We start from the raw sequence: 12212 nt of genomic DNA, 5'->3' as shown, positions 1-12212 counted from the left end.
AGTTCACATATTTTAAATATATATGTACAGATATTAAAATAGTCAATACTTAATACAACTACTCCACATAAGTGTTTCAAAGACAATAAATTCTAACTTCCCTTAAAAGTCTTATCCTGATATAATGTGAATACAAATGTTACCAGAAAGAGGTCCTGATCCAGACTTCAAGACAGGGTTCTTAGAGCTTGCTAAAGAAAGAATTCGGGGCAAGTCCATAAAGTGAAAACAAGTTCATTCAGTAAAGGAATAAAGAAATAAAGAATGGCTACTCCATAGGCAGAACAGCAGTTTGGGCTGTTGGACTAAGAATATTTATAGTTATTTCTTAATTATATGCTAAACAATTATTCATGAGTTTTCTGGAAAAGGGGTGGACAATTTCTAGAACTGAGGGCTCCTCTCCTTTTTAGACCATATAGTCGAACTTCCTGATATTGCCATGGCATTTATAAACTCTCATAACGCTGGTGGCAGTGTCTCTGAGCACACTAACGTATTATAGTTAGCGCACAATGAACAGTGAGGACACTTTCGTTGCCATCTTGGTTTCAGTGGGTTTTGGTCAGCTTCTTTAACATACGCTGTTTCATCAGCAGGGTCTTTGTGACCTGTACCTTGTGCTGATCTCCCATTTTATCCTGTTGACTTAGAATGCCTAACCTCCATGTAATGCAGCGTGGTACATCTCAACCTTGTTTTACACAGCCTCCATTCAAAATGTTGTTACCCTGATTCAAATGACATGACACAAACATTTCAAAATCAAACCGTAATCCACATTAATAATTTTCATCAAGTAATTTTCTCCTTATTGAAAAAAATGCATTTTATTAAGAACAAATAGCTATGTAAGATATAACCACAATAATATGATCTGCTTCTGAGCATGCATAGAGAAGCTGCAAAACTTTAGTAAACCAAATGGAAACTCTGCATCTCTCCATTAGAGTAAAAAGAGAACCACACACACATACAATACACATTCGGGCCCATTATATTCAGCAAGAGACTTAACAAGTTCATTAACTGGTAACTCATTCCAATGGTAAGATATGCATTCCCCTCAAATTGCAAACTTCCCTTGGGTTTGCAATTTGTCAAAAACTGTGACAGTTTTTACTATTTTACTATGTCTTTATATTATTGCCAAACCCACCAACACAATAAAAAAATCAGATTTAATAGTTTTCAGAAATAATTATGTAAAAAAAAGAAAACACACCAAAAAAAAGACAGGTTGACCATAAAGATTAAAAGAGTTCCCCCAAATAAGCAGAAGCCAGTAAAGCAGTGCTCTTGCTAAAAGAGCTATAGGGTCTTGGCACACATGAGGTCAACATCTCACTAATGTGCCTTTCACAGATGCCTTAGACTTTAGATCTGAAACCTACAATCTCACAGAGATGTAATTAACAAAGCCGGAGACCTTAACTTCATTTCAATCCCAAACATTACCTGCTGAACTCAGTAATGATACTGGGGCATTCACCTGGCCCTACTTTAGTTTTTTCACCAGGAAAATTCTAGGAGGTAAACTTTAAGTTCTACATTTTTTTAACATTCCTATGGGTGTGAAAGATGAAAAAAAGAGTGAGAAATAAGGTCTCATTTTCAAACAACAACAACAACTTTTTAAACTTAGTGGAAAACAGTTATATAAGAACCTTATGGTAATATGAAAACCCGCAGAAATAGATTCTGCTGTTGACAACTACAGCACTGAAAAGTTGTATTACAAAAAGTAGTAATTACTATCAGGAAATAGGAAAATGCAAGACAGAGTAGTAGCACTTTAGGCAAATTTTAGTATTAAAAATATGAATAAAGCCTCACTCTTCTCAATTACAACAATCTTCCCAAACGAAGAATTTGTCTAGATAGCAAGTTTTCAAAAGTGACTTATAAACTGTGTTTATAATTAGTGCTACTGCAAACTAGTAGATCAAATCACAAGTGTTCTTGATCAGTACAATAAACCACACTAGAACTTCTGTAAGCAGTCTTGGTGACAGCTACGCTATTATGTTAACAATTGCTACGATAAAGTTAAAATTACAAAATGCCATCCAAACATTCATTATGTGATAGTGATCGTGCAAAAAAACACACCTGACAATCAGCCACAAATATGGAGAAAGATGCCAGACAAACACGAACAGCTATTTATTTAAGAGCCCTCAGGAAAAAAAATAGTGAGAATGCTGAGTAAACAGAAAGCAGTATTAAAGCACAAAAACATGCTACAATAGTTGCAGATTTACGTATTCTGAAAATAAATTATTCCGCTTTTTAAATCTATTTCTCTTCAGTAATTCTTAATTGAATTATGAAAGGTCCTCCATGGGGAACTGATCTTCCCTATGAAATGAAACTGCCCTTTATGAGATTAAACATCTGGACCTAGGTATAGATGCAATATTTACTAGCTTTGATGACGGGTAACCATTAGAACTAAATGGTTCTAATAGTAACTAAACAACTAATATAATAATAGTAACTAAATAAAACTAGCCTCTTCCCCTGGAAGAGTAATGCCCCAATGGCTTGGCTAAAGTATGAGCTGATGGCAAAAGAACTAGCAAAACAGGAATGTAAGATTAAACATATGAACAATAAAGCCTAAAGCTACCCCATTTGGCAGTGGCTCACACCAGTAATCCCAGCACTTTAGGAGGCCGAGGGGGGTATATCATGAGGTCAGGAGTTCAAGACCAGCCTGGCCAACAGGGAGAAACCCCATCTCTACTAAAAATACAAAATTAGCCAGGGGTGGTGGTGCATGCCTGTAACCCCAGCTACCTGGGAGGCTGAGGCAGGAGAATCACTTGAATCCGGGAGGCAGAGGTTGCGGTGAGCCAAGATGGTGCCATTGCACTCCAGCCAGGGAAAGAAGAACAAAACTCCATCTTAGAAAAACAAAAGAAAAAGCTATCCTATTTGGAACTACATACACCAGTTTATAGTCTCTATGACAATGTAGATTTAGTCCACCATATCTGTCAGTTTCACAACTGTGGATTCAACCAACCTCAGACTGAAAATAGTAGGGGGAAAAAATATGTCTGTACTAAACACATACAGATTTTTTTTCTTCCCATTATTCCCTAAACAATATAGTATAACAAATATATACATAATGTTTACATTGTATTAGGTATTCTAAGTAATCTAGAGATGATTTAAAGTATCCAGGAGTATATGTACAGCTTATATGCAAATACTATGCTATTTTAAACTAGGGACCTAAGCATCTGCAGATTTTCACATTGGAGGGAGGTCCTCAAACCAATCCCTCAGGGAAACTAAGGGACAACTCTACCTCATTAGCATGAACTTTAAGAAAAATTAATATATCTAGTACACTCATTAAGAGAAATTAGTATCACCTAATAGGGTATTTACAATGCATAACCACTGTTCAAATACTAGCAACATCCAAATATATAATTTGAATGTATATAATTTAAATTTTATGGGCTTTCAGTATTAATGCCATATTACTGGGCCAAAAATCAATCAAAAATGGATAACATGTTTATATTTATATAAACTAAGCTCATCAAATTTTTGTTATTTGCATGCTCATGAGCATTAAATATTCAGAAATCTTCTAACTGTATCTTTTAATAATATAGTTAGGTGATTAGAAACATTCTTTGGAGTTAGCCAGAAGTCTATTTTAGAAAGAATAAAAAGTGGCTATAAACATTAAAGAAATTCTTTAAAATCCCAAATTCCCACTGGCATGATGTCTATGAATTAACATAAACACACTCTCACAGGTGGTGCTCAGTTGGGTCTAAGAGCCTGTTTGAAAGCAAGCACACCAAGATGGTCTGTGTCCCTGTGCCTCATGTTCCCTTAGCTTTTCTTGGTCCTTATGCCACCCTAATATGCTCTTTCTACTTCTCGTTCCTGTATCTCGAAGTATGATCCTCTTTTCCTTCTTTTCCCTGGTGAAGGAAGAAACAAGAAAGCTAGTATTTATTGAGCACAAAATGTTAGGGTTTCTCAGAATTGGAATCTAGGGCTTCATTTCTTTGGCTGTACTGTCCCCCTAGAGGAGATGAAATGTAGCATACTGGTTAAGAGCATGAACCTAGGAACCACATTGCCTGGGTCAAATCCTGGCCTGTCTACATACCAGGAGTGACCTTGGACAAGTTACTTAACATCTGTGTGCTTCAGATTCCTCCACGTGGTAAAGCAGGCACAGTAATCATAGCGTCATGGTGAGGACTGAGTTAACAGTTAAATGAGTTCATCTAAAGCACTTCAAACAAGGCCTGGCACAGAGTAAGCCCCCCATCAGTATAAGATGCTACTGTTCCCATAAGCATGGAAATAGAAGTTCAATGGGAATATGAATTCAATTCCCATTAATGTGAATACCACCTATTTGCTGATGACTCCCTGTAGTATGTCACCACTCAGACCTTTTCTCTCTTATCCCACCACTGATTGGCATTTCTACTTGGACATCTCACAAATGTCCCAAAAGTAGTATGTCCAAGATGAAATTCTCAATCTTTTCCTTCAAACCTGTTCTCTCATCCACAACCCAGTCTTCAGTCTTCACTATCTTGAAATGAAGCATTTACCCAATTAGAGAAGCCAAAATTGTACAAAGTATTTGTAACTCTTCCCTTTCCCTCAATCCAAGCCCAATTCATAAGTTCTATCATTTCTACCTCCAAAATACATCTCAAATTGACCGATCTCTCTCCATCTCCACAGCTAGTCTTCATCCTGGACAGCAACTCTCTTGCTAGGTCCCTGAACAGCCTCCTCATGGGTCCCTCTGCTTTTGTCCTTGTAGTGCTACCATCCATTTTCCCAAGAGGAGATTTCTCAAAGTAAAAATTTAATCACGTCACTCTCCAGTTCAGGCTTCCTGTTGCACTAAGAATAAAACCCAAGCTCCCTGGCCCATGCCCATCTCACTTCGATGCACCACTACCATCTCTTCTGTCAACATGCTAAGCTCTTCCCTACCTTAGCACATGCTATTCTCTCTTCCCCTGCACAGCTGACATCTTTTCTTTGTATAGGTCTCAGCTTTAGGGCTACCTCCCCAGAGGCCTTTTCTGACCCTACTTAAAGTGGGTATTTCCTATTTTTTTTTTTCTATCTCAGCTTGTTTCTTTCCTGCAGTACACTCACTCATAATGTGCAACTATTTTCATTTATTTACCATCCCTGCTTCTAGAATGTAAGTTCCATGAAGATAGGGGTTACAGAGTCTCATTCTACATCTTATTCCCAACAACTAGCATCCGGCATAGTAGGTACTCAATGATATAGTATGACTATGAATGAACCTACTGCATTATTTTATATGTATTATCTCATTTATTTTTTATCAGACAAAGCACTTATTATGCCCATTTTAAAGATGAGGCAACTAAGAGTGAGAAATATTAAGGGAGCGTAGAACAGCTTGAATGCAGAAACAGGATTCAAATGCAGCCTAGTATTGAAATGGCTGCTTCCACCACACCACAGTGCTCCACCCAGCTAGCACCCAACAGCTGATTCAACTCGCTGCCTCCACCCAGTTTCTGACCACTTCAGCTTCTAAGAAGTCACAAGTGTTTCTTATTGTATGGGCTTCAAGGCTCTTATAAGTTGTGGAGAATAAAAGTAGTGGTCTTAAATGAGGCAATTTTGCCTCCCAATGGCCAATATCTGGAGACATTTTCATTGTCACTATTGGGGAGTAATAGTGGTATCTAGTAGCTGGAGACTAAGGATGCTGCTAAAATCTTGCAGTGCACAGGACAACCCCCACAACAACAACGGACGACGACAAAAACTCCTACCCAAATGCCACAATGCCGAAGCTGCAAAGCCCTGTCAATAAAAAACCAGGTTATAGCCCTTGCCATTGACCACACGAACCAGGTGGGTAATGCAAATGAGTCAAGCGGGACTGATGTAAAAGGCATCCACTTTTTTATCCACTTTTATCATCCACTTTTTCCATACTCAGGTTCTTTTTTTATTGTTTTGTAAATTGTATCTCCTGTTACAGTCTTTCAACACAGACATGCTTTGTTTGCATGTCTAATGGGTAAATCTTTTCCTACCATAAAGAAAAGTACCTTTGCCATCTTCCCTTGAAACACAGAGCCTTCTCTAGCGAAGCTTTGTCCTCTCTCTTTTCAAGAGACAGGGGTACAAAACAAAACAAACAAAACAACACCTCACTCTTCTCTTAACTCTAATTAAAAGAATGGAAAGGGTAGAGATCAGGAGAAGCTGTAGTGAACTGGACTGTCTGTGTCATGTTCTCATGGGGGATGGGGAGATTTACATAGTGCTCGCAGATTGTTGCCATGTAGGCACATCAGCTCAATGATGCTAGATGCCTACTATTAAAAAGAGGCAGGACATTAAATTTTAAAAACTACTGATGGCCCCTTCACCACCACCACTGTGAGCATCATCCCCATCCCAGATTCAGATTTAACTGGTTTGAGTGGCTTGGATACCAAGCTGTGTTAAAGTTTCCAAGTGACTCCAGTACACAGCTAAGACTGAGAAGCCCTGTTCTGGTCCAGGTCTTTCCTTTCACGTGTGCACAAACTGAGGCTCAGAAAACTAAATGCTTTGCTCAGGCACCCAACTAATTTAAAACAGGTTATAGAATCAGAAAATAGTTCCTGTGTTTTCAAACTGTGGGTCACAACACTAGATCATGAAATCAATTTAATGGTTTATAAATATTTTTTAAAAAGAACAGAAAATCAGAATGTACTGCACATTATAGGGTTAAATATTATTACATGAAACTTTTGTTTTAAATACACGCATATATGTGCTAGTCAGTCTCTATTTACCTCTTCAAATCCATTCTTCTCCCTTCTCTGCCTTGTTCTCAACCCCAAGAGGCGGATGCTACAGAGTGTTTTAGCTGTGCCCCTTCACCAAGGGTTTCCATTCGCTTCAGCCGGTGAGAGACACTAGAGGGAGACCGGAGGGTGCAGGGCGAGTGCCTGGGGTCACCCTTCTGGAGTGACCTTTCCCTGACAACAAAGCTCTGAGTGCAGCCTCTGATAAAGCTCCCCTTTCCCTTCAGGTCCAGAGGTGATAACACCTTCCTATTGGTGACAACCCTTGGAAGCTGATTCAATCTTTTGTAGCTTCCTTAAACCTGCTCACTCTTCTGAAAATACTCCATTGTTTCCTGACAGAACACTGGCATAGATAAATAGATCAACAGACATACAGACATATGCATATGTGTACTGAGCTGCATTTTGGAAGTGTAAACAGGTTTAATATATAGTGTATTGTTTATAATGTGGGTTGTGGCCAAAAAAAGTCTGGGAAACACTGTCAAGGTTCCTACTATGTCACAGCCTCTTTTGCATGAAGAAGCTGTCCAGCTGAAACTTCTAAAACTAAACATGTCAAGAACCGCTCTTTACAAATGTTATCACTACATCAGTAGCAAGTAATGCCCCCAAATAAGAAAAACATATATTTATTAAAACAGACTTTCAGGTCGGGCATGTTGGCTCATGCCTGTAATTCTAGCACTTTGGGAGGCCGAGGCAGGCAAATCATGAGGTCAGTTCAAGACCAGCCTGACCAACATGGTGAAACCCCATCTCTACTAAAAGTACAAAAATCAGCTACTCAGGAGGCAGACACAGGAGAACCGCTTGAAACCAGTAGGCAAAGGTTGCTGTGAGCCACTGCACTCCAGCCTGAACAACACAGCGAGACTTCACCTCAAAAAACAACAAAAACAAACAAACAAACAAAAAATAGACTTTTAAACAATGCTTAACACGGCTCAACGTGAAAAAATTATGTTGGTAGGCAGTGAGTTTCTCATCAGTGCTTAGAACCTATGGAGGAAAGCCCTAGTCAGTTTCTTACTCTTAAAAATGTGTGCTTCTATCATGGAGCTTCAAGTTACAAAATTACTTTCTAAATAGAAATTAATCCATTTTTGTCTAGCTTAATATTTAGTTGTTATAATTGTTCTTTTTTTGATCAGTTACAAATGAACTTTTGATGAAGAATATGCAATGCTTCTCATTGTCGAAAACCAAACAGCTATTCTAAAGTACCATACTAAAATACTGTACAATGTCAGCTCCTCTCTCACTCATTCTGGGAGGGGGGAAGAAAACAGGAAATAAGGCAGCTTTCAAAAATGTCTAAACTTTGCTTCTCTCTGCAGGATCTGACTGGTTTTTTGATGCTGTGGCAGGGCATAATCGTGGGAAAGAAACAGGTCTGACATCAGTCTAAGAGGGCAGAGAACCAGAGAAAGAAGCAACCAAGGTCCAATCATTCAGCAGAATCATCTCTCAAGGTGCCCTGAGGCCTCATGCAGAGGGTTAACAAGGACAGAGAGTCTCTATACCTGGGTCTGTTCATCCAACTTCCATACATCTGATGGCCATGGTCCAGGGTACAGCCAAGAATACGGTCTACCACATTCACTGTACTTCCTTTAAATGCTTAAAGGGGCAGGTCAAGCAACGTGCTATACTGTTACATTAATACAAAACTGCATTGAGGTATGGGCATTACCAAATCCAAAGGTAAGTCATCCAAATGTAAGTCATGCATCCATCCAAAGAAGATTAAAAGGAAATTCAATCAAAGTAAATATGCAGAAAATAGCAATAAATATCATTATTCTAAGATTTGTTATTGTAACATCCCTGAAGAAGCAATGCCATTCTATATTTTACTACAAAGTGGTTAATGTTTACATTAGTCATTCAATAAAAGCGCAACTTCATTGCCATCAGATCTTAAATCGGTATCACACATTTGCTTTTATTACAGCAACTACAATGTGTCAAGTGCTCTAAACACAAAGAATCTTCCCATGTATCACCCACTCCTTTTAGTTATGATCCTTAGCACACCCCTATGGAGTAAATTCGCCATGTGATAACCCCCCACTAGCAGAGAAGGAAAGACTCACAAAGGAAGGAACCTGAAACTTAAACCAAACTGAACCGCTGTGTACTAGATCTGAAGGCTCTGCCTCATCCACTGTATCGTGCTGCCTCCCCAAGGTGAGCTTTTCTAACCTGCACACTAGCCAGCTTTTCAAGCTCTCTACTGAAAAAAAATTGTGTGTGTGGGGGGGGGGGGGGGGGGGCGGGGGCGGGGAGTGTAAATGATGCGCTGGAAAAAAAAAAAAACAACAACCAAAACCTTGAGTTTTTCTAGGCTTGAATCTGCAACAGAAAATAAAAAGCACCCTAACAACAACCTTCTTGAGCCCATTAAAACATACACACAGAGATGAGTGGCTTTTTATGACTGAATGGCTTTTGGTGGTGTCTGTGATCACAGGAGAAGCCAATTTGCTGTGATCTATTATTCCTCGGCTTATACTGGACCCCAACTCCTGGCTAAGGGGACTTTGGGTCACTAAGGGATTTTTGAAAATATCCTAAGGGATAAACCACCAGTAATTAAATAGTTCAGTAACAACAGCCCACTGAGGCATACAGAAAAAGCAACGTTACCGGATTTCACTAGTTGACTTACAAAAATTAGGCCTGTTATCTAAACTGCTATAACTTGCCTTATCGAAATGTCAATCAGGAAACAAAGGAAACCTGATCTCAGTTCGCAACATATGAATGCTTCAACTTTATATTTTTCAGCACATCATTACACAGCATCCATTTGGTGCATGGCAGAGGGAGGGGAGGAGAACCCTCCCCACCAAACGTTCCCAGGCCAGCAGGGAGGATGAAGGCTCCTGAGCCCCAAACACCACAGAACCTGGAAAGTGACGTGTCGAGGGGAAGCACAAAGTGCCACGGGAGGCGTTTGCGGCCAAGAAGAAAAAAGCACGCTAAAATTTAATTATAACTTTAAGCAACTCTCTAGGACAGGGAACGTGCGTTTGCTTTGAGCTCCACGGAATCGTTTCCAAGCCAAAGCAAACCATCCCGGCGGTCAGGGGCCAAGCTAACGGGAAGGCGGCCGGTCGCACCAATCAGCAGCACCCAAGTCTCGTTAGCACAGACCAGCCGCCCGTGGCCAGGCCGGGCAGCTGTTGATCCCCGGGCCATTCTTTCAAAGCCCAGTCAGAGCGCGGGTGGGAAGCGAGCGAGGAGGGCTGAGCCGAGGAGTGGAGGGGTGGAGGAGAAGGTAAGAACGTCCCAGACAAAAAGTCGGAGAGGGCTGCAAACTGGCGGGTCCGGTCGGCGGGGCTCCACGCAGCGGAAGCAGGAGGAGAGGGGAAGGAAGGGAAAGGGAGGGGAGGGGACCCGCGCCTCAAAGTTCCGCGTCCCGGCGGCGCCCGCTCTCGGGCTGCTCACCTAACAGGAGCGTGGTCCAGGTCCGGCCGCGCCCTGCGCGCCGCAGGCCCAGCGCCCCGCGCAACCGGGCCGCCAGGCGCCCCCCGAGGCCACCCCCGGCGGGCGGCGCGGCGGGCTCGGCGCGGGGCCCCTTCCTGCCCGCGGCGCCCTTGCGCCCCGGGGACGGTGGCGCGCGCTCGGGCCCGGGCTCCCCGGCGCCGACGTCCGGCGCCCCCCTCAGCGGCGACTGCGAGGCGCGGGGCGGCTGGGGCGGCTTGGGAGCCGCCTCCCGGTGCTTGTTCCGCGCCTGCAGGACCATCTTAGCATAGTCGCGCCCGCTCGCTGCGCGCGCCCTGACGGCGGCCGGAGAACGGCGGGCTGGCTGGGCGGCTGGGCGCCGCTCACTCTCCAGCGGGCGGGCGGAGGGCGGACCCGTCCCTCCCCGCGGGCCGGGAGGCGGGGAGAGCGCGGAGGCCGGGCGGTTGCTGCCTGGCTGGCAGTGCAGCCGGGAGGCGGCGCCGGACTCGCGCGCCCGCCGCCGTTGCTGCCGCTCCGGTTGTCACGGCGACCGCGGAACGCCGGGGGGCGGGGGCGGGGACACCCTGAGAGCGGCCGCGGCCCCGCCCCCGCCGCCCCTCTGCGCCGGACGCGCGCTCCCGGCTGGCCAGCGCGCACGCGCGGACTTCCGGCGCGGGCGGGGCGACCTCGCTGCCGCCAGGCGACCCACTCCTCTTTGGGGCTCGAGCGGGGCTCGGCGGGGGAGAGGATGTGGGCCGGGACAGCCTTCCGGAGGCGGCCACCCTTCCATTGCAGGAGTGACGGGGCCGACGGAAGAGCCCTCTCGGGCAGGAGCGCTGGTCGAAGTTTCGGAGCCTATTAAGGCTGCGCGTGGAGCCCGCGCGGGCGAGACGCGGCGGGGGCGAGATCCGGAGCTGGGCGGCGGGGCAGGGAGAAGGCGCCCGGAGCGGCCACTGAGCGGCGCTGTGCGTGCGCCCGGACGCCTGGTTGGCCCCGCCGCGTTTAAGCGCGCGGATGGCGGTCAAGTCACCGTGTCCGTTTACTGCCGTGTGTGGTCGCCCGACATAGAGCGCAGCCCAGTGCAGCCCCTCTCTTACCACGGCTAAGAACTGGCGCGACCCGATTTACAATAGCCACAGAGTATTAAAATAGCCTAGAATCTCCTGAGGAGCTGATAAGGGCCGAGGTCCAAGTGTAAACTGAAAAACAGGATAGGAGCCAGGCCGAAGGTGATAGGATGGATTGGCTGGAGAAGGAAAGATTATTAAGAAGTCCGTTCAGTTTGTTGCACTTGCTGTAACCTTGTTGCTTAATAGCAGGAAAACTGTGTTGATGAGATATGAGACTTTAGACGAAAATGTGTTTTTTACGTAGCAGAATGCATAAGCAAATGAATCCCAGGAAAATTTAGAAAACCAAGTAGATCACCTCTCCCCTCCACCCCCACATTCTTTTCACAAAGTCTTACAGCCTTAGGGCTTACAACTGGGAGGTTCCTTTCCTGGCCGTGCCCAACTTTTTGTTCCAAAAAGTTGCCTTTAAGTCCCAATTTCGTAAATGAATGCCCATGGTTCTGCTTATCTCTATTGTAATTCCTAGGACTTCACGTGGCTTTCTCGCTCTTTCTGTTTCTTTGACCAGTGATTTCTTTATTAATATCAGCATTGATTCACTGTTAGGCATTTTGAAGGAACAGTGGATTGTTTTGTAAAGGGAAGATGTTTCCCATGCTAATTAATACTCCCTCATATCCTGTCTATTTTGTGAATTTGGATTTTCCGGTGTCTTTATTGGATCAAGGAACAACTATTTGTATACGGTAGTTTAAAAAAAATAGTTGAAAGATGATGCAGACGGTTTGGATTCTGAAACAATGTCACATGAATCCAGTGTTACCTC

General features: G+C 43.7%; 1 protein-coding gene across 3 annotated transcripts in view; it reads right to left on the bottom strand.

Moving 5' to 3' along the window:
• Nucleotides 1-10705, bottom strand: part of DPY19L1 (dpy-19 like C-mannosyltransferase 1) — a 113213-nt gene extending 102508 nt beyond the window's left edge. For 2 of the 3 annotated variants that reach the window (XM_039462090.2, XM_039462091.2), the window contains exon 1: nucleotides 10317-10704. In XM_039462090.2, the coding sequence (XP_039318024.1) occupies nucleotides 10317-10614 (298 nt within the window). In that variant the 5' untranslated portion in view covers nucleotides 10615-10704. Of the gene's footprint in view, nucleotides 1-10316 lie in introns of all 3 variants that reach the window. The other variant, XM_074379839.1, reaches the window with a different exon arrangement.
• Nucleotides 10706-12212: the final 1507 nt, after the last annotated feature.

The sequence above is a fragment of the Saimiri boliviensis genome, chromosome 10 (assembly GCF_048565385.1).
Source record: "Saimiri boliviensis isolate mSaiBol1 chromosome 10, mSaiBol1.pri, whole genome shotgun sequence".
In the NCBI taxonomy this organism is placed as follows: domain Eukaryota; kingdom Metazoa; phylum Chordata; class Mammalia; order Primates; family Cebidae; genus Saimiri; species Saimiri boliviensis.
The sequence above is the reverse complement of the archived record's forward strand: the minus strand, read 5'-3'. Positions and strand labels throughout refer to the sequence as shown.